The sequence below is a fragment of the Pipistrellus kuhlii genome, unplaced genomic scaffold, assembly GCF_014108245.1.
Source record: "Pipistrellus kuhlii isolate mPipKuh1 unplaced genomic scaffold, mPipKuh1.p scaffold_m20_p_90, whole genome shotgun sequence".
NCBI classification, from domain to species: Eukaryota; Metazoa; Chordata; class Mammalia; order Chiroptera; family Vespertilionidae; genus Pipistrellus; species Pipistrellus kuhlii.
The window spans coordinates 347451-369932 of record NW_023425596.1 but is presented as its reverse complement, the minus strand read 5'-3'; the positions used below and the strand labels follow the sequence as shown (position 1 = coordinate 369932).

General features: G+C 42.1%; 1 protein-coding gene and 1 pseudogene across 1 annotated transcript; one reads left to right on the top strand and one right to left on the bottom strand.

The window, feature by feature from the left end:
* Positions 1-1205: 1205 nt before the first annotated feature.
* LOC118713959 lies at positions 1206-1306 on the top strand (annotated as a pseudogene).
* An 11215-nt stretch (positions 1307-12521) lies between these two features.
* Positions 12522-22343, bottom strand: ZNF283 (zinc finger protein 283). Its single transcript, XM_045578203.1, has 3 exons — positions 22294-22343; positions 15934-17086; positions 12522-15177 (listed from the first exon to the last, which is right to left on the bottom strand). The coding sequence occupies exons 1-3, from the start codon at positions 22316-22318 to the stop codon at positions 15000-15002; spliced, it is 1356 nt and encodes a 451-aa protein (XP_045434159.1). The 5' UTR covers positions 22319-22343; the 3' UTR covers positions 12522-14999.
* Positions 22344-22482: the final 139 nt, after the last annotated feature.

The window sequence follows — 22482 nt, the reverse complement described above, 5'->3', positions numbered from 1 at the left end:
ACATTTATTTGCTCTGAGGCTCCACCCCCGCCCCCAGCCCCTTGTCTTCAACCACTCATCTCATCTGCACAGACAACTGGTCACCCAATCACTCTATCCACTGCCAGAGACTGAGTCGGGGCCAGGACATCTGGTCGACCCATGTCTCAACACTATTCTTTCTCTATGCATCTGCCTATACAAATAACTGTTTTTTTAAGCTAATGAGTCCTAGCCTGGCAGGTGCGGCTGTTGGCTGGAGGGCCGTCCTGTATACCAAAAGCTTGTGAGTTTGGTCCCAGGTCTTGGCACACACAGGAGTCAGAGGATCAATGTTTCTTTCTCACATCAATGTTTCTCTCTCTCTCCCTCTCACTAAAATAATTTAAAAAACAAAACAAACAAAAAAAACACCCCAAAAATAAAAAATAAAAACCTAAAAACACAACATCCTTGGGTGAGGATTTAAAAAAATAAGCTATTCACTCCTTGCCAAATTTACTTTGTTAGCAGCAGGTCCTAACAAAAACTATCACAGAGGTGAAGAGAAATGAAAAACCTGTGATGCCGCAGGATTCATTTAACCATAAGCCTGGTGATCAATATGTCATTTAAATGCTACAACGAAAATGGCAGTATTCAACATGAAATAAGCATGAGGGACATGGTAGGGACCTTGAGAAGCATCTGGCATGCATGTTGCATCCGGGTACCTGTGAAGAACCTACTGCTGTCCCAGGCGTGTGACCTTGCTCCGATCGCTGACCCCTCTGTGCCTGTTCTCAGCTGTAATACGGGGATAACGGGATGTCAGGCACAGGATTCTTGTGGGGAATAAATGAGCGAATCCGTGCAATTCCCTGGCACACTACCTGGCATGGTAGGAAGTTCTCAGGAAGGGACGACGGTGACCGCTGCTCTCATTTCACAGAGAAGGAAGCTGAGGCGCACGGAGGTCAAGAGGCAGGTGGGCCCTGACTCCAGATCTCACATCAGGGCCAGTTTTCTGGATCTTGTCTCCTGGTTGCTGCTTAAAGACAAAAATAGAGTTTAAGGGCTCATGGGAAGAGACGTGAGGGCTTGAGAGACTGGGATGAAGGTCAGACAGAGGAAGGTTTCTTTTGTGCTGGAAACAGATCACTCCCCCAGCGGACAGGAGAGGTCTGAGGGGGAAGAGGCTGGGGCCAGGGACACTGGTAGGAGCCAGCACATCAAGAAACCCTTCCGTGCTCACTCCGGCAGCACATTAACCAAAACCAAGATGAGACAGAGAGGATCAGCATGGCCCAAGGAGGACACTCAAACTCGTGGAGCGCTCCGCATTTATAAACATTGCCAGTTTGTTTTTGTTTTTTAAATTTAAAAAAATATATATTTTATTGATTTTTACAGAGAGGAAAGAAGAGAGACAGAGAGCTAGAAACGTCGATGAGAGGGAAACATCGACCAGCTGCCTCTTGCACACCCCCTACTGGGGATGTGCCCACAACCAACGTACATGCCCCTGACCGGAATCGAACCAGGGACCTTTCAGTCCGCAGACCGATACTCTACCACTGAGCCAAACCGGTTTCGGCTAAACACTGCCAGTTTTATGAACATCGGTTCAAATGAAGACCTGCTTTAGAAGGAAAGCACTGGAACAGCATGGAGCAAGGCTGTTCATTCATAGAGGAACCGTGTTTGGACGGAGAGTACACACCTGTTAAACAGAATACCTCTACTTTGTTTCTTCTGGAGAGAAATAATAGTTTGAGATTTTTTTTTTTTACCTAATTACCTAAAGCAAAAACCGAAGGCTGGCGTCTGTTATGCAGCAAAGGGTTACTAGTGTGATACGTTCTCAATGTTTTTTCTTCTTATCAGTTGTTTTGCATTTATAATAAAAATTGTAAATGTTTGAAATAAATAATATCTAAAAATAAAGGATCACTCCCTTCAAAATTCAAAGCAAAGACCTTGATCTCCTGGAGCTGACACTGAAAAGGGGTGCCAGGGAAATAAAAGTCCAGTGGCACAGGGAGAGAGGCGTTGAAGAACAACAGAGCCGGTGGGAGGGCTGGTACGGAATGAGTTTTTGCCATGGAACGCTTCTCTTCCATTTCAGGAGAGACCTCAGCCGAAAGGGAGAGAGCGTCCCGACAGCTGCCTCTGAAGGAGGTGTGATTTGGCCAGAGGGAAACAGCCAATATTGTTGTGAAAATGCAAAGTCAGTCCTTTCTACCAGTACTTCTCAAATTGTAAGGGCCCATGAGCCTGGAGACCCATGAAGATACAGCTGCCTATGTCTCACCCCCAACAGTTATAAACCTCACGGTCAAGGATGGGGACTCAGAACCCACAGTTCTAAAACTATCCCAGGTGATGTTGATGTGCTGATGTCTGGATCACACTTGGAGCAAAATCAATCAATACCAGCCCTCTAGATATTAGGTCTAGTAATAATTAATGTCGTTTTCTAATACTTTTTTAAATCGAATTTATTTAAACAATACAACAAAATTTAATCAACAATATAGTTGCCGTTGTTTTCTACTACTTGTGCCCAACGCTCAGGAAGCATTTTAATCCCTCTGTTGTAAAATTCTTGTGATTTTGATGCAAAAAATTCGGTCAATGCATTTTTGAGGCATTCTTCATTATTAAATTTTTTTCCAAGAAGAAAGTTTTGCAAAGAACAAAACAAATGGTAATCGGAAGGGGCAATATCAGGAGAATATGCAGGTTATACGGAGAACTTCCCATTCCAACTGGCGCAGTTTTTCAGCAGTGATTCTTGCAGTATGCGGTCGTACGTTATCGTGGTGAAGAATTACGCCCTTGCGATTAATCAGCGCGGGTTCTTTTTCTCTTAAAGCTTGGGCTAACCTTTCCAATTGGGCACTATACACTGCACTTGTAATGGTTTGGGTAGATGGTAAAAGTTCATAATGAAGAATTCCTTTAAAATTCCACCAAATAGACAACATCACTTTTTTCGCATGCAAGTCAGGTTTTGGCGTGGGCTGCGGAGCCTCATTTTTGTCCAACCATTGAGGCCACCTTTTCAAATTACCATATTTTTCGGACCATAAGACGCTCCAGACCATAAGACGCACCAGTTTTTAGAGAAGGGAAATGAAGAAAAAAAGATTCTGAAACAAAGTGTCCTAAAATATTTTATGTGCATTAAAACCCAACATCACAGTCATAAACACGTAATCAACCCTGTAAAGCACATGTGTCAAACACAAGGCCCGCGGGCCAAATCCGTCCTGCCAGGCCTTGCAATGTGGCCCGCACCGCGCTGTCATCACTGCACTCCGCTGCGTTTCCATCACAATGACAGTTTATGACTGTTCAGTAAACCAGTCGGCCGCGATTTAGGCTGGATTTTAGATTTTGGCCCCTTCTCTGATTGAGTTCGACACCCCTACTGTAAAGTAAACAGCAGCATTTAGAACCATTTTAGAGCTGGGCAAGCACACAGAGACCACACAGAGCCGGGCAAGTAAAAAAACTTTTTTTTTAAAGTATATGTGTAGGCTATATTTGGACCATAAGACGCAGGGACTTTTCCCCCCCACTTCTGGGGGGGGGAAAAGTGCGTCTTATGGTCTGAAAAATACGGTAACATACAGCACCCATTGTTCATCTCCAGTAACAATTTGCTCTAAAAACGGCAAACGGTTTTGACGAGAGAGGAGCGAACTGCAAATTGTGAATCTTTGATTACGGTTGTTGTCGGTCAACTCATGAGGAACCCATTTTCCAAACTTTTGGACTTTGCCAAGTGCACGCAATTGATTGGAAATTGTTTTTTGTGAACAATTTAAAGTTGTCACAAGCTCTTGTTGGGTAATTTGAGGATTTTGCACCAAAAGAGCTTGAAGAGCTTCTTGATCAAAATTGGACACACGGCCTCGACCACTCTTGTCATCTAACGAAAAATTTCCCTTGTGAAATTTCTCAAACCAACGCTGGCATTTTCTGGCGCTAACTGCATCTTGACCAAGAGCACTACAGATGTTTTTTGCAGCCTCTCTTGCTTTTCTTCCTAATTGGAACTCGTAAAGCATGCAGTGCCGAATATGCTCTTCATCCGCCATCTTCTTAGCCCTAGTTTTGCAACAAAAACCAAACACAAACTTTTTCAAGCAAAACTTGTTAATTGCACTTCACACGTTCTGTAGATACCACATGTTTGAAGGTTATGTCAATACAAGTCAACGCCAAGCAAGATTTTAAACGAATGTTGAAAAACGACATTAATTATTACTAGACCCGATACTTTCAGAGAGACTTTGAGCTTTTCACCTCCAGCTTTTCTTCTGACCCCAACAGCCTGCCTATTGCCCAAAGACGATAAAATTAAAGAGAAACACATTACAAGCTTCTCTTCCCCTCTGATCCTAATACAGTAAGCAAGGTTAGAATCACGATTTGTTAGGATCAGAGGGAGTGCCAAAATCAACTCTAACCCCCTAATGTTACCCATAACGCAACCCGGGCCATTCACAAAATACTCCCAATAATATAACTACAGGAGCTGTCATTTACAGGCCTCGCTGGTTTGGCTCAGTGCATAGTGTAGACTGAAGGGTGCTGGGTTCGATTCTGGTCAAGGGGAGGGACATGCCTAGGCTTCAGGCTCGATCCCCAGTAGGGGGCATGCAGGAGGCAGCCGATCAATGATTCTCTCTCATCATTGAGGTTTCCATCTCTCTCTCTTTCTCCCTTCCTCTCTGAAATCAATATAAATATATTTAAATATATAAATAAACGTTTCTAGTAGATATGCTGACTTAGGGTGGTGAAGACACAGTACAATAGACAGATGATGTACTATAGAAATGTACACCTGAAAGCTATATAATTTTATTAACCAATGTCACCCCAATAAATTTAATTAAAAAATGTAAAAAGTCAGCTTAATTTTAATAATATATTTTATTTAACCCAATATATTTAAAGTATTACCATTTCAACTTTTAATCAATATAAAAATTGAGATAGTTTCCATTCTTTTTTCATACTAAGTCTTTGAAATCCGTTGTGTGGCTTAATTAGCACTAGCCACAGTTCAAGTGCTCAACAGTCTCAGGTGGCTACTGGTTACTAGGTTAGATAGTGCATACGTATACCTTTTAAAGGCTTAGTGATCACATAATCATCACTCGGGGACTCCCTAAGTTCAAAAGGCAGCAAATTCGTTTTAGGTTTAAACAATGGTTATTACAGAAGCTTTTTATTTTTGTTCAACTGTACGACAGAACTGAAGTATCAGAGCAGAAGGTGGGGGAGAAAAGTATACTTTCAACATCCTTTTGCCTTTTCATTGATTTGCTACGTCTTTCATGGTGTACACTCCTCTGTGCTGGGCAAAGGACAACGGCTAGTCTGGAATACACGGAGGATTCACTAATTTGTTTCCTAATTCCAATTATGGGATTTTAAACTGTGGGACGAAGAATCTGCAAAGATACAAGAAGCACAGCCGTAGGTGCAAATCCGCTGCTCTTACTAGCAGCGTGACAGATAAGTAACTGCTCGCTCTCTCCATTTCCTCATCTGTGAGTAAGAACAGTATTATTCACTTCATTGGGCCTTGTGAAGACTAAACGTGTTCATTTTTATAAAACCCTCAGAATGATACTTAGCACTCAATGTGTAACTACTGTGACCAGTACTCATGCGCTGCCCATGTTCTACATGTCACAGTTATTTAAACAATAACCGAACACCTCCGTAACAGAAACATCTATGAATGAATAAAACACCTTCCATTCCAAACAGAAAAGGAAGCCCTGGGCTCACTCCCCTCCAGCCTACAGCCCGCTGTGGGAGTCAGGGAAGGGAGGGAAGGATCCTGGCACACACCTGGATCCTGCCTGATCCTGGAAAAGCAAGAGGAAATCCGAGACCGCTCCTGAAAGAAAGGGTCAGCCCTGGCCGGTTTGGCTCAGTGGATAGAGAGTTGCCTGCAGACTGGAGGGTCCCAGGTTCGATTCTGGTCAAGGGCACATGCCTGGTTTGCGGGCTTGGGAGGCAGCTGATCGATGAGTTTCTCTCATCATGGATGTTTCTATCTCTCTCTATCCCTCTCCCTTCCTCTCTCTGAAATCAATAAAAATACATTAAAAAAAAGAAAAAAAAGAACGGGTCATAAGTAGCACACGCATCGCCCCATTTCTGCGGGGATCAGAATGAGCTAATGGCCCTTGGAGGAATTCCGGAGAAAGGGCTATTTTTCTGATTCTGACAATACTAACAATAACGGCTAACACCTCGCCAGACAGACGCCTGAGCTGTTCAAAACATTCCACTTGCACTATGTTGCCATTAGTTCTCAAAACAAATGCATGAGGCTCGTACTGTAGCGAAGGGAAACCGAGGCACCAGGAAATTAAAGTTCTCATCCAATGTTTGTGGCTAGAAAGTGCCAGAGCCTAAACCGGTTTGGCTCAATGGATAGAGCGTGGGCTTGGGGGCTGAAGGGTCCCGGGTTCGATTCCGGTCAAGGGCGTGTACCTTGGTTGCGGGCATATCCCCAGTGGGGGGTGTGCAAGAGGCAGCTGATCAATGACTCTCTCATCGATGTTTCTAACTATCTCTCTCCCTTCCTCTCTGTAAAAAAAACAATAACATATATTTAAAAAAAAAAGTTTTAAAAAAAGAAAGTGCCAGGGTGTGGAAGGGGTGGGAAGGTGGGGCAGCCCTGGAGAACACTCGCTGCGGGACCCCGGTCCCCCCTAACCCCGCACTAAGGAAACGCCCCCGGAGCGGGGCCCAGGCCGGGGGAAGGCAAGCGGCAGCCCCGCCCCTCAGCCCCGCCCGCGGCCTCTGCCCGCGGCCTTGCCTCCCCGGGACCGAGGGCCCGGCGGCTGAGCCTGAGATTGGGTCAGAAAAGCTGAAAGAGGCTGCGGGCCCGGGGCTCACTCACCTCCCGGAGAGGCCGAGGCCACGCGCTCAGCCTCCTGCCGCCGGAAGTGCCTTCGACCTCGCGGAGCTCACGGACTACATTTCCCAGCATTCCTGCGGCCCCGCCCCCTTGGGGCGATGGGGCGGGCTCCAACACAGGCGGCCTGATTCAAATTCCCAGAAAGCAGCTGGATTCACATCCTCGCCCTCTGGTAACCCAAATGCCTTCATACATGCATAAAACTTGATTAAACCTCCCTGTTTCCCCGCCAGAGCAAGGAACATGTCTGCACTTTCCAAGAGTGGAAGTGCTCCAGATACACAGGAGGCATCTGGCCTACACATCCCAGAACCTTCTTTACGGCACAGCTTCCCACCAGCTTAAAATTTTTTTCTTAAAAAAAAGTATTAGCTGAAACCGGTTTGGCTCAGTTGTAAAACGTCGGTCTGTGGACTGAAAGGTCCGGGTTCGATTCCGGTCAAGGGCATGTACATTGGTTGTGGGCACATCTTCAGTGGGGGGTGTGCAAGAGGCAGCTGGTCGATGTTTCTCTCTCATTGACATTTCTAGCTCTCTATCTCTCTCCCTTACTCTCTGTAAAAAATCAATAAAATATATATTTTTTAAAAGTATTAAATGTTTTTTTTGTGTGTGTGTTTTTGTTTTTGTTTTTTGTTTTTATTGATTCCAGAGAGGAAGGGAGAGGAAGAGAGAGAGAAACATCAATGATGAGAGAAAAATCGTTGATTGGCACTCACCCTTGAGATGGAGTCCACAACCTTTGATCTGGAATTGAACCCGTGACCTTTCCTTTCACAGGGCAATGCTCTAACCACTGAAGAACACAGGCCAAGGCTGCCACAAATTCTTTTTATTTTAAAAATCTTTATTGTTGCCCTAGCTGGTTTGACTCAATGGATAGAGCCTTGGCCTGTGGACGGAAGTGTCCCAGTTTGATTCTAGTCAAGGGCACATACCTGAGTTGTAGGCTGGATCCCTGGGCCTGGCCAGGTTGTGTGCAGGAGACTACCAATTGATGTTTCTCTTTTTGTGTCTCTTCCTCCTTTCCACTCTCTCTTAAAAAAAAAATAAAAAAAAATAAAAATAAAAATAAAAAAATATTCGAGGAGGGGGGGTAATGGGGAGATGAGTATATATGTGTATATATATGTATATATACACACATATAATACCTTAATCAATAAAGAAATTTAAAAAATTCTCAGGTGTGGATTAACAAAAAGAGAATCTTAAAAGCAGCAATATAAAAGTAGTTATTTATTTACAAGGGAGCTCCTGTAAGACTGTCAGTTGATTTCTCAACAGACACTTTGCAAGCCAGAAGGAATTGGCAAGAAATATTCAAAATGATGAAAAAGCAAGGACTTATAGCCTAGATTATTCTACCCAGCAAAGCTATCATTCAGAGTTGAAGGAGAGATCAAGAGCTTCCCAGAAAATAAAAAGCTAAAGGAGTTCATCACCACCAAACCAGTATTACAAGAAATGTTAAAAGGATCTTTTTTTTTTTTTTTTTAATCCTCACCCAAAGGTATTTTCCCATTGACTTTAGAGTGTAAGAGACATGGAAAGACAGAAATATTGATGGGAGAGAAACACATAACCTGGCTGTCTCCTGCATGTGCCCTGACCAGGGCCTGAGCTGGGGAGAAGCCTGCAACGGAGGTAAGTGCCCTTGACCAGAATCAAACCTAGGACCCTTTGGTCTACAGGCTGATGTTCTATCCACTGAACCTAACTGGCTAGAGCAAAAAAGTCTTCTTAAAGAAGAAGAATAAAAGATTAATAAAACAAAACAAAAAGCGAATAAGCCTTAGCTGGTTTGGCTCAATAGATAGAGCATGAGCTCTCAGACTGAAGAGTCCTGGGTTCATTTCCAGTCAAGGGCATATACCTTGGTTGCAGGTTCAATCCTGTCCTGGTCAGAGTGTGTGCATGATACAACTAACTGATGTGTCTCTTTCACATCAGTCTTTCTCTCTGTGTGTCTCTCCCTCTCCTTTTAACTTCCTCTAAAAGTCAACGGAAAAATACCCTTGGATGAGGATTAAGAACAATGACAAAAAACAAACAAACCATGATTAATATAGTGACAATAAATACTCTTCTATCAACAATTATTTTAAATGGAAATAGGTTAAATGCTTCAATCAAAAAGACATATGGAAGTTGAATGGATAACAAGACCCTTACACATGCAGTCTATACTTCAGATCGAAAGATACAGACTGAAGTTAAAGGGAAAAAATATCTATACTAATACAAAGTTAATATGCTAATTAGACATCTTCCAGACACCCTTCTGGACAAAGCCATGGTGGTGGGGGCTGAGGCAGAGGCAGTTAGGGGAGATCAGGCAGCAGAAGAGAGCAGTTAGGGGCGATCAGACCGGGGGATGGGCAGTTAGAGGTGACCAGGCTGGCAAGGGAGGGCGGTTAGGAGTCAGCAGTCCCAGATTGCAAGAGGGATGTTCAACTGCTGGTTTAAGCCTGATCCCGTAGGGGTTCTGGAATGGAGAGGGTGCAGGCCTGGCTTAGGGACCCCAACCCCTGTGCACAAATTTTGTGCACTGGGCCTCTAGTATTTTATGAAAATGGAAACAAACAAACCAAAAGCTATGTAGCAATACTTATACCAGACAAAACAGACTTTCAAACAAAGGCTATGTAACAAGAGACAAAGAAAGACCCAGCCATTTCACTTCTGGGTATTTATTTTTAATGTATTTTTATTGATTTCAGAGAGAGGGAGGGAGAGATAGAAACATCAATGATAAGAGAGAATCACTGATCAGCTGCCTCCTGCACGCCCCCTACTAGGGATCGAGCCTGAACCTGGGCATGTGCTCTTACTGGAACTGAACCTGGGACCCTTCCATCTGCAGCTCTATCCACTGAGCCACACCAGCGAGAGCATGGGTATTTATCTTAAAGAAACCCAAAACACCAAATAAGAAAGATATATACTTCCATATGTTCATTGCAGAATTTTTTACAATAGCCAAGATATGGAAGCAACCTGTGTCCATCAATAGATGAATGATAAAGAAGTGTTGCATACATACAATGAAATATGACTCGGCCATAAAAAAGAATAAAATCTTGCTGCCTACAACAATATAGGAGGTAATGTGCTGATTAAAATAAGTCAGACAAAGAAAGACAAATGCTATATGATTTACTTATATGTAGCATCTAAAAAACAGAATAAACTAACAAGCAAAACAGAAATACTCATAGAGAAAATTTTAATGGTTTTCAGATGAGTGGTGTTGGAGTAGGTGAAAGGTGAAGGGATTAAGAACTACTATTAGTAGTTACAATAGTCAAGAGAATGTAGTGTACAGCATAGAAAATATACTATATAATAAAAGACTAATATGCAAACTGTCCGACCAGGAGTTTGACCACTTGCTATGATGTGCACTAACCACAAGGGGGCAGTGCAGAACACAGTGGGTGTCAGCAACATGGCGCTGGAAGTGAAGGCACTGCTGGCCCCAATGGGCCTTGACAAGAGCAGGACAGCCTTGGGATGGTGGAGCAGGTGAGTGGGTAGCGCCAGGCCACGGCACGTGTGGGCAGGGGCCCAATTGCCCTGCTCATCGCCCCACAGATGGCAACCAGTGGTGGAGGTGGGGAGCGGAGCTCGTTAGACAGGGGGCCCAGCCCTGACCAATTGCCCCTGCAGACAGCAACCAGCAGCTGGCAGGCCCTGATCACCCGATTGGGGCTGGGGTCCTGGGCTTGGACGGGGATCTGGGCATGGGTAGAGGCGACCAATCTCCCGTGGCACTAGGGCAGGGGGCTGTGACCTCTCGCCAGCTACCTGGGGGCGGGAATGACGGACAGAGGTGCTGTGAGAATGTGGGGTGTCTGCCGAGCTCACTCTCACGCCCCCTGCTACACCTCCCCTGGAAACCAGGGCTTGCATGCTGGGGAAGCTCCTGCCCTCAGGTTCCAGGCACCCATAAGGAGCCCACCCCACACCCACACAGCCTCTGTCTGGTGAGCAGGTGCAGCTGCCTGGATGGCAGGGGCCGGTTGGGCTCCCCATGGGTTCACGCAGGAACCAGTCTGAGAGGTCAACTGGGAGAGTGTGTTCTGGCTGTCCAGCTTCCGTGTGGTGCCGCTGGGCAGCCCAGAGGCCCATGCTGCGCTCCAGCCTGCAGTGTCTGGCCGCGCTCACTGCATCTGTGTGTGGGGACTCAAGCGCTGTGACTTAGGTGGAGGGGGCATGTGGGAAAGGGAGGAAGTGCTGCCCAGGGCCCAGAGGTCAGCTGGGACCTGCCCTTCCATACCAGACACTCAAGTTTCAATTGCAGGCTGGGCCTAGGGACCATACCTGTGCACGAATTTTATGCACTGGGCCTCTGCAAAAGGACAGACCACTCTAGTAGTCAATAACCTATAATAGTAAAAAGATAATATGCTAATTAGACCAGATTTCTTCCTGACGAAGCCAGAGCTGAGGGGAAGGCAGCCCGGGTCTCAAGTGTGTGTGGGCAACCTGGGGGAAGCCAGCCCGGGTCCCAGATGCCTGCTGGCAGCTGGAGGAGGGAAGCCCGAGTCCCAGTACTGGAGGGAAGCCAGTGCTGGCAGCTGGGGGAAGGAAGGCCTACTCTTGCCCAAATTTTTGTGTGTCTGGCCTCTAGTTCTAATAAAAGAGTGATATGCAAATTGAGTCACTTCAACACAAGATGGCCACCCCCATGTGGTCAAAGATGACCACCACAAGATGACTGGCAGGGGAGGGCAGTTGTAGGCAATCAGGCCAGCAGGGGAGGGCAGTTGGGAGGGACCAGGCCTGTAGGGGAGGGCAGTTGGGGGCAACCAGACCTGTAGGGGAGGGCAGTTGGGGGTGACCAGGCTGGCAGGGGAGGGCAGTTAGGGACAATTGGACTGGCAGGGGAGAGGTTAGGGTGATCAGGCTGTCAGGCAGAAGCGGCAGGCGAGAGGTTGGGAGCCAACAGTCCTGGATTGTGAGAGGGATTCCATAATGAAGAGGGTGCAGGCTGGGCTGAGAGACTCCCCCCACCCCAACCCTGTGCACGAATTTTGTGCACCTGGCCTCTAGTATTGTAATAAGTATGTATCATGTCATATATGTACTAGAGTTATCAGAGTGACCACTTAGTAAGTTATATAATGTCTAAATTACTGAGCTGTACACCTAAAGCTAATACAATATTGTGTGTCACCTTGTAATTAAAAAATATATTTAAAGCAAAAAATAAGAGATATCCCTTTGGGCAGAGTGGAGAAAAGGCATAAATAAATCCTCTTCAGATTCATCTTAGACTGCAATAAAGGAATTTAATTGACTTTATTTTCTAAAACAAATAATGGATATAAAAACACCCAATGACCACATCATTGAGTCATAACATGTGCCTCCTCAAAAACCAATATCTTACTGTCCTGCTGAGCTAATCTGTTCCCCTTTATTCTCTCTCTTCTGTCTTATCACTTTACATGACTGGTGAACATCAGTCAGTACATTCCCAGATGCTTATTTTCCAGCTTTCAGTCCCTTTGTGCTCATCAGCTGTGATACTCAAATCTTCAGAACTTACTATGTCAGTTATGGTTAAAAAGAGAAAGAAAAGAAAATTTCCAAATTGTCCTTCTACAAGCAGCTATAATTTATTCAACAACTGTTAAGCACTCAATATCTGACCATTATCGGTCTACCTGTAGACTAACCTAAAATTTATCAATGTGAGACTTTAGTCTTACAATTCAATTTTTTTCTTAATGCACTATTTCCTAATGGGTAAAGAAACAAATCTAGAATGTATTCATTCTATAAAACAGCTTTCCTGTCTGTTCGAGACTAAAACCTAGAGACATGACAACCAAATACAATGCATGAATATAAAGAGGATGCTGGTTAGAAAGTAAATAGTGCCCAGTGGTGTGGCTTAGTGCAACAGGTGACGACTCAGACACCAAGAGGTCACCAGATCAATTCCCGGTCAGGGTAATGCCCAAGTTGTGGGCTCCATCCCAGTAGGGGGCTGCAGGAGGTAACCAATTGATGTTCCTCTCACATTAATGTTTCTCTCTCTCTCTCTCTCCTTTCCCCTCTCTCTAAAAATCAATAAAAGAATATATATATATATATTTTTTTTTAAAAGAAAGTAAATAGCAATAGGATAAATTATTGGGAGCACTGGAAAATATGAAATAGAAAATAATATTGGTATTACAGAATTATTGACAATTTTCTTGTATGACCATGGTATTAAATAAGATCATTCTTAATCTAAAAAGGTACATGCTAATGTGTTCAGGAATGAACTATCAGGACTTATTTATAAGTCAAGTGCTACATGAATATACACACACACATATATTAAGAGAGAAAGCAAATATGGTCAAATGTTAACTATTATTGATTCTAGGTAGAGAAGAGTATATTCATTATACTATTCTTTCAACTTGTCTGAAAATTGCCATAAGATTTTGGGAAAGAATCCTCAAATGTAGTTTCTTCCTTTGTAATTTCTAATTTATCTTGAAATGTGAACAAAGAATTATAATTATTGCCTGTCATTTCAGGCAAATTATTTCATACCTCTCTCTGGTTCTTCAGGTATATTCCCATCTTAACACTTGCTAAATCCACATTTATTTTCAGTCTTAATGTCTTATGAAGCTTAAGGGATAAATTCTGAATAAAAATCCTCTCAGGTTTTGTTTTACTAAATTTTATCCAGAATGAACTACCTGAAACTCAAATTCATAAGTGGTTATGAAAAGCTTTCCTAAATTTATTATACCAATGAGCATTCCTCTCTTTAAGAATTCACTAGTAGTAATACTAATGATGTGAATAAGAACAGCAGCTAATATGTATTGGGCATAGATTACATACCGGATACTCTTCCAAGGAGTTGATGCGTATAAATCCATCCAATCTTTACAAAAGCACAATTAAATAGTTACCATCACCAGCATTTTAAAGATGACTCCCAAAAGGGATAAACATTTTGACCAACATCCCACAGGGAATAAGGAGGTGGAAAAGTGATGACAATCAGTATGCTGTGTGCCATGGATAAGGGGCTCCCTAACTTTGTTACAGAAATAATTACATAGATAATAAATATTTGTTATTCAAAAGACTGAATAGTGTTAGAAGCCTTCTATACATTTACTAAATGAACTTACTTTGTGTAAATTTTCTATGCTTTTATGGGCATAAGGAAGTTGTGATTCCCACATTAGCCAAATCTTCCTATAGCATGAACATTCTGCTAATCAGGTGACAAGTGAGGGATTTCTTGTTCCAATTAATCATATCGTAACTTGTGTCACATTTTTATACGTATGAATACTGTCTCAGTTATTTATGGGTAAGGGCAAACTTTTGTTTTTACTTTTCAAACATTCATGAGCTAATTGATACTTATATAAAATGCAACGATGTGATGGCAATATCAAATTTCTATAAATGTTTCCAAACACTTACTCTCATTTTCTGCATTTATCTCCTGATGGACAGATTACCATTTTTGGGACTAGTACTAGTCTCTAGAAAACAGATTGAGTAGCACCTGACTAAAGGTGTTCCTGCATTCTAACCTAAGGGTTTCTCATGCGGATTAGTTCTCTGACGTATTCTAAGATGCTTATCACATCTATAAACCTTTCTGCATTCCTTACATTTATAAGATTTCACAGCATATTCTCTGCTATGCCGAGCAAGAACTGAATTAAATTTCCATTCTTCCCTCATTCCTTGAAGTGTCTCTTTTAAATATAAATCCTCCAATGCTTATCAGACTCTGTGTCATGAGTAAAGATACATTCCTTTCATTTAAATAGTTTCAAATCAATATAAATTGATCTTCAATAAGATCGTGCAGAAGTCTAAATGCCTTTTCATACTCCTCATATTTAAAATATTTCTTACTAGTACAAATTTTCTAATATCAAATTTTCCATACATATGTAAGGCTTTTGGACATCCCTCACATTCATAAGTTTTCTCTAGAATAAGATTTCTGTTTAAATTGTCCATACACACACACACACAAAAAAAAAAATGTTTTCACATCTCTTCAATCATAATTTCTCCAATAGCAATTGTTTCAATTGAGTAAGTTGACCATATAAAGACTTTCCCATTCTCTATATTCATGGAATTTATCATTACTATGAGTTCTATCATGTTGAACAAGACCTGAGCCATGAGTAAATCTTCCTAAATTCCTTACATCATAAGATTTCTCACTGGTATGAAATGTCTGATGAATACTAAGTTGATACCTACTATCAAAGGCCTGCCCACAGTCTTTATATTCATAGGATTTCTCACCAATATGGACTTTCTCATGTTTAACAAGACTTGAACCCCAACTAAAGGCTTTCCAACATTTGTTACATTTAAAAGGTTTCTCACGGGTATGAATTTTCTGATGTTTAGTAAGGTGATCAGCACGACTAAAAGCCTTTCCACAATCTTTGCATACATAGGGCTTCTCACCTGTATGAATTCTCTCATGTTGAACAAGACTTGAACCACAAATAAAGCTCTTCCCACATTCCTTACACTTGTAGGGTTTCTCTCCAGTATGAAATATATGATGTCGAGTAAGCTGATAACCCCAACAAAAAGCCATTCCACATACTTTACATTCATAAGGTTTCTTTCCAGTATGAATTTTCTGATGTTCAGTAAGTTGGTAGCCACGACAAAATGCTTTCCCACATTCTTTACATTTATAAGGTCTCTCACCTGAATGAATGATCTTATGTTTAGCAAGACTTGAGCCCCAAAAAAAGGCCTTTCCACATTTCTTACATTCATAAGATTTCACACCAATATGGATTTTCTGATGTTGAGTAAGGTGACAGCGACGACTAAAGGTCTTTCCACATTCTTTACATGCATAGGGCTTCTTATCACTATGGATTCTCTCATGTTTAACAAGACTTGAACTACAATTAAAGGTCTTCCCACATTCCTTACATTCATAGGGTTTCTCCCCAGTATGAAATATCTGGTGTCGGGCAAGTTGATACCCACTACCAAAGACTTTTCCACAGTCTTTACATTCATAGGATTTCTCACTAGTATGGACTCTCTCATGTTTAACAAGACTTGAACCCCAGCTAAAGGCTTTCCCACATTCCTTACATTCAAAAGGTTTCTCACCAGTATGAATTTTCTGATGTTGAGCAAGGTGATAGCCACGACTAAAAGCCTTTCCACAATCTTTGCATACATAGGGCTTCTCACCTGTATGAATTCTCTCATGTTGAATAAGACTTGAACCACAATTAAAGTTCTTCCCACATTCCTTACACTCGTAGGGTTTCTCTCCAGTATGAAACATGTGATGTCGAGTAAGCTGATACCCCCAACAAAAAGCCATTCCACATACTTTACATTCATAAGGTTTCTTTCCAGTATGAATTTTCTGATGCTGAGTAAGTTGGTAGCCACGACTGAATGCTTTCCCACATTCTTTACATTTATAAGGTTTCTCACCTGAATGAATGATCTCATGTTTAGCAAGGCTTGAGCCCCAAAAAAAGGCCTTTCCACATTCCTTACATTCATAAGATTTCACACCAATATGGATTTTCTGATGTTGAGTAAGGTGATAGCCACGACTAAAGGTCTTTCCACATTCTTTACATGCATAGGGCTTCTCCCCACTATGGATCCTCTCATGTTTAACAAGACTTGATCCCCAACTAAAAGTCTTCCCACATTCCTTACATTTGTAGGGTTTCTCACCAGTATGAAATCTCTGGTGCACAGTGAGTTGATAGGCACTAAAAAAGTTTTTACTACATTCTTTACATTCAAAGTGTTTTTCAGCTGTATGAGTTCTCTCCTGTTGAACAAGTTTTGAACCATGACTACAAGTCTTCCCACATTCCTTATAAATGTCGGGTTTCTCTGGATTAAGTCTTTGATGTGCAATAAGAGATTTACTTTTTTGGTAAGTGGGCATTTTTTCATAACTGATTACCATTTGACTAAAGTATTCCTCTTGATGTTCCTGTAGTCCGTCAAATTTGCTTTTGCACTTCCAATTATTTTTGAAAATGGATTCCTCAAGATCAAGTGTTTTACTTCTTTCCTTTTCTGCCCATTGGGAAAAACTTATTTCGGAAATGTTCTTTTCTAAAAAGCTATTTTTGGTCTCATAAGTTGACTCCAAATCTAAAAGAAAACAGGAAAACCATACATTTTATTTCCTCTACCAGAAAAATGCCCTTTACAATAAAAATAAAAGATGAATTGAAAATAATACCTATAAGTGAACTGGATTAGTAGACTTACTAAACTCCTAAGCATCAAGTCTCTTCTCATAAAATTAAATTTTGACTTTTCAGTTCTTGTAATCTTAATGTTCTGATTTGACAGTTTTCTGGAGAATTTGACAAAAAAAATCACTTTAACAAGTCCCTCTTTCTATACAGATGATTCCTTAAACCAAATGTGTCCTTGTATCAGTGAAGCCCTTCTGTGCACAGGTGTGATTCCAGCCAAACTTTTAATGACTGTGTAAAGGCTGGCATGATTAACTGGATTCTAGAAAATCTTCACATTGAAAAACAACTTTAAGCTAGATAATTCTCCCTCACGGGAATTTTTCTGAGTGGTTGGTGTTGGGCTAGAAAGCAGACAAAATCTTGCAGTTTGAGCAGTTATAAAGTTCCAAGATTCTACTGGATTTCCAAACAACAAGTGAAATGAAACTAACTACAGCTGTAATACAACCACCCAGCTCAAATCCTGATACACTAAAGGAGGTTAGCCATCAGTGGTCATGTGGGAAGTTTAGAGCAAAGAAAGATGTTTAAAATCTAGAAACAAGAAATAAACTAAAAGTAATGAAAGTTACCACCCAGCCCCAGCTCAGCTCCAAGCTTGGAACGCAGTTTTGTACAACTTAGCATCAACAAATAGTTCAATTAAGTTTGAATTGCCAGATAAGGGCTTGCATTATAATTACTTAGTACTTGAATGTTTTTTGTAAGGCTTACCAGAGTTTATAAATGAATATAGGTTTAACTTCTTGTTGAAAAAATCATTGAGAACCCCAAAACACTTTTGTTTATAAGGGTTATGTCTTTTTACAATAAATCATTGAATGTTAACAGATTTCATGAACCATAATTACATTTTCAAAATAAAACAAGTGGATTCTCATATTTGCTTCTGCATTTAATCTGTGGCAATGCTATTTTGGTTAAGTACATGAAGAATCCAATCTTCCACAGATATGCAGTTGCAAAATGGAATAATCTATAATAATAAAAGCATAATATGCAAATCGACTGAATGACCATACAGCCTTCCAGGTGACCATGCTATGACATGCATTGGTGCCAGGCCAGTCAAGGCAGGTGCGATGTGATTGGTCAGGGGGCCCTGCCATTGCAACATGATCACCCCGCAGAGGAAGGCCCAGGCCACAGGCCAGTGACGTTGTGACGGGTGTGTGAAGTGGGCCAGCGATTACCCCACAGAGGGAGGCCCAGGCCAGCCAAGCAATCGCACCCCATACCTGCCACCCACAGAGGGAGGTGCATGGTGGCAGGGAAAGGGGGACAGTGCTGAACAGATGGCAAGCAGTGGCAGTCGTGGGAGTGGGGCTAGCTAGTGGCAGCCTGAGGAAGGCAAGTCCCAATAGGCCCTGATCACTGAGGGGTCCCAGATTGTGAGAGGATGTAGGCAGGGCTGAGGGACACCCCTCCTCCCCTCCATGCATGAATTTTGTGCACCAGCCTCTAGTATTTTATAAACCTGTTCAGGTAATTGTGGATGTGTTTCTTTGATATTACAGTAAAACTTGAGAAGTGATAGTTCTTTAAAAGTTAATTACAATGTGGAATATGCAACTATACCCAGGAACTTTTCCTACTATGTTACATTAAAATCTGCCCTAGCTGGTTTGGCTCAGCGAGTAGAGCCTGTGGATTGAAGGGTCCCAGGTTGGATTCTGGCGAAGGGCACATGCCTGGATTGCAGGCTCGATCCCCAGTGTGGGTGTGCGGGAGGCAGCTAATCAATGATTCTCTCATCATTGGTGTTTCTCTCTCTCTCTCTATCCCTTCCTCTCTGAAATCAATAAAAAATATATATTTTTAAAAATCCATTACAATTTGAATGACCTTTTATCTATGCATAATTTTGCAACATCACATACTGGTCACTTGAAAAAAATGGTTCACTGCGTTGTGCAGATCTTTGAGAATTTGATATATTTCATTATACACTATCAAAACAATCACATGGCAATATTACCACCTATCTCATTAGGAAAAAAAGAAAAGTGAAAAGCTGTAAAGCTCAAAAAGATGGATATAAGTTTCATACAATTCTAATTTTTTACTTGAAAGTTTGAATTCTATTGTTGGCAGCAAATAGTTGTTCTTGAAATGACAGGCTCACTTGCAAGAAAATTTTTCCAACTACCTAAGTCTGGATAACCATAGTGTGTGTGTTAGTCAGTCTTTCAAGAAAAAAATGGCGCTCCATAAAAAATGGCGAGTTTCACTCACAAGTCAAACAATTGCACAAGTGGTTTTCCTCAACGCCATCATCACACTTTGGTATGCAACAGAGAAGCTTAACAAATACTTCCTATTTTATCACATAAAATATTAATGCACACTAAAGGATCAAGATGTAATGAAATAAAACCCAGAGTAGGGTACTGAATGTCAATGTGAGGGGGTTCCACCATAAAAAGGATTGTCCCATGAAGAAAATCAGAATGCAAGCAGGAGAAGGGTAAGTGTCAGTGTGTGACAGGCATGGGCTGCCAGAGCCCACGGGGGATGAGATGGCGATCATATGATTAAGGTGGTGGTGGTAATGGAAGGCTGGTTACATACAGAGAGTTTGGTCAAGTAAGTAAATATATTAAGGATAGTGGAAGCCAGGTTTTTCACTGTTAGAGAAGGGAGTTGGAAGTGAGGAAAGTGAGTAAATTAAAATGAAACCTGTAGTGTTGAATTGAAATTGGAGATATCTGTGTGAACTCAAGATTTTCAATATATAGAAGTAAATGTGTGTGCATGTATATGTATATGTAGTATATAAGTATATTCCCTAGACCTGTCCACTGAGGGGGTATGGGTACAGCCATCCCTCAGCAGCAATGAGGAAACCTAGTACCCAGATTTGGCTTCTAAATACCATTCTGGACTGAGAGGAACCACCTTAAAGTGGTGGTTGATATTAAAGCTACAATAGGGAAAGTGTCAGAAATAAGGAAGTGTTTAAAGTGATGGAGATATGTCAGAGGACCCAGAAGCCCCATGACAGGGTTCCCAGTGGTTATATCTGGAAGAAGCTCAAATATCTTGAGCTTCAAAATAAATAATGGGAAGAGCATATTACAACCCACTGACTAGAAATCCAATATCTAAATAAAAGGAAGTTTGAAGGGGAATACATAGTCTCAAAGTCCTTCCCACAAAATACTCATTAAAGGAAAAAAGATTAACTTTACAACCTTAATCAACTGCTCAGAGGAAGCATCAGCAGTAATGACAAATCATTTGCACTACCTGACAGGATGCAAGGAGAATGCTGCATCAATTCTGTGCTATTTCTGCCAAAATGCATAACCTAAATCTAATCGTGAGGAAAAAGCAGACATACCCACTGTCTGAGGAGCACAGTGCCAAACATTGGCCTGTAATGATCAGCAGCAGCAAGAGATGCAAGTCAAGGAAAGACACTGGAAATGTTTCAGAGTGAAAGAGACTAAACAACTCAAATCCTAAAACAATGACAAAACTGTATTATCTGACCCCTGCCCATTTCCTGACTAATTTCTTAGTACACACTCCCCTGCCGATTCTGTTCTGGCCTTAAAGGCCCTCCAATGAAGCTCCTTTCCAACCACAGGGCCTTTGCATTTGCTGTTGACTGTGATTGGCATAGTCCTCCCCCCCCCCCCCCCCCGTCACATAATTTGATCCCAGGCTTTTGTGTCTATTCAAGAAAACTTTCCCTAACCACCTTATGTGAATTAGCCTTATAAATTCCCATCATTTTCTGTTCTCTGTCATTTACTTTTCCTCTAAAAACATAGGATTGTATTTATACATGTATTTATTTACTTAACTTTATTTCTCCCTGACTACATAAATTGCATGAGAATGGATAGTTATCTTGTTCATGATGGTGTAATGCCTGGCTGGGAGTAGACATTCAAAATATTTGCATCCCTGGCTGGTGTTCCTCAGTGGTTAGTGATGGCCTGAGCAGAAGAGGGTTGTGGGTTCTATTCTTGGTCAAGAGCATGTACTTGGGTTACAAATTCGATCCCTGGCCCCAGGCCAGGAGCATGCAGGAAGCAACCAATCAATGATGTTTCTCTTTCTCTCTCCGCTTTTCCTCCTTTCTACTCTGTAAAAATCAAGGGAAAAAAATATCCTTGGTTGAGGATTAACAAAACAAACAAAAAATTGCAGACTTGCCCTAACAGATTCAGCTCAGTGGATAGAGCGTCGGCCTGCCGACTCAAGGGTCCCGGGTTCGATTCTGGTCAAGGGCATGTACCTTGGTTGCGGGCACATCCACAGCGAGGAGTGTGCAAGAGACAGCTGATCAATGTTTCTTTCTCATTGATGTTTCTCTCTATCCCTCTCTCTTCCTCTCTGTAAAAAAATCAATAAAATATATATTTTTTAATTAAAGAAAAATTGCAGACTTTATGAATGAATGCGTATATTTGCTCACAAACACAAAAGTGCTGGAAAGGTGATGAATCCAACATATAAGCCAAATGGTTACACTGCAAACAAAACAAAAGCACATCCTCCTCACTGAAATCGAAGGGAAACAAGAGAAGAAAACAAGGAGGGTGGGAATGAGATCAAGATGAAGTTTTTTTGGAGCTCAAACTCAGACTTCAATTTCCTCCCGGTGATGGGCCTTCACTCTACGGGCCCTGGTGCTGTACAGGGACCTTTCCAAGCATCACCCCGGATGTTCCCGTTTCTCCTCCTCTGCGGCCTATGCGGGCGTGTCCTGCACTGTTGGTTCCCTCCTGTCTACCTTCCTGGGTCAAAACTTCTTGGCCCTCCCCTCACACCATCCAGGGCTCTCCTTCTTGCTCCAATAGCGTCGCCACATATGCCTACTCGAAGCTAAAATATGTGGTTAACTGTCAATAAAGTAAAGGTTAAAATAATGTTGATAAAGACCTCACAGAAGAGAGGATGATGGGAATAAAGACCATGACATCACATAGATAGGAAAATGATCAGGCTCCATCCCTAAAATAAACAGATTTAGTCTCTGGAGCCAGACTTCTGTTCAATTGCTGCCACTGCCTCCCACCACCTGTGTGACCTTAGAAAGCCACTTACACTATATGTGCCTCAGATAAAAATAGCACCCACCTGTGCCCTGGCTGGTATGGCTCATTTGGTTGGGTGTTGTCCCATGCACTGAAAGGTCGTCAGTTCTATTCCAGATCAGGGCACATGCCCAGGTTTCGGGTTTGATACCTGTTGGGGTGTGTACAGGAGGCAATCAATTGATGTTTTTCTCATATCCATGTCTTTCCCCCCCGCCCCCCCATTCTCCCT

Excerpts from the sequence above, each read along its gene's own strand:
- ZNF283 (XM_045578203.1), bottom strand. The coding sequence starts at position 22,318 with ATGAGCCATACCAGCCAGGGCACAG. Across the intron at positions 17,087-22,293 it reads CCATACCAGCCAGGGCACAG|ATTTGGAGTCAACTTATGAG; the intron begins GTGGGTGCTATT and ends GTTTTCTTTTAG. Across the intron at positions 15,178-15,933 it reads GGAAAAGTCTTTGGTAGTGG|GTATCAACTTAGTATTCATC; the intron begins GTATCAACTTGC and ends CTTTGATAGTAG.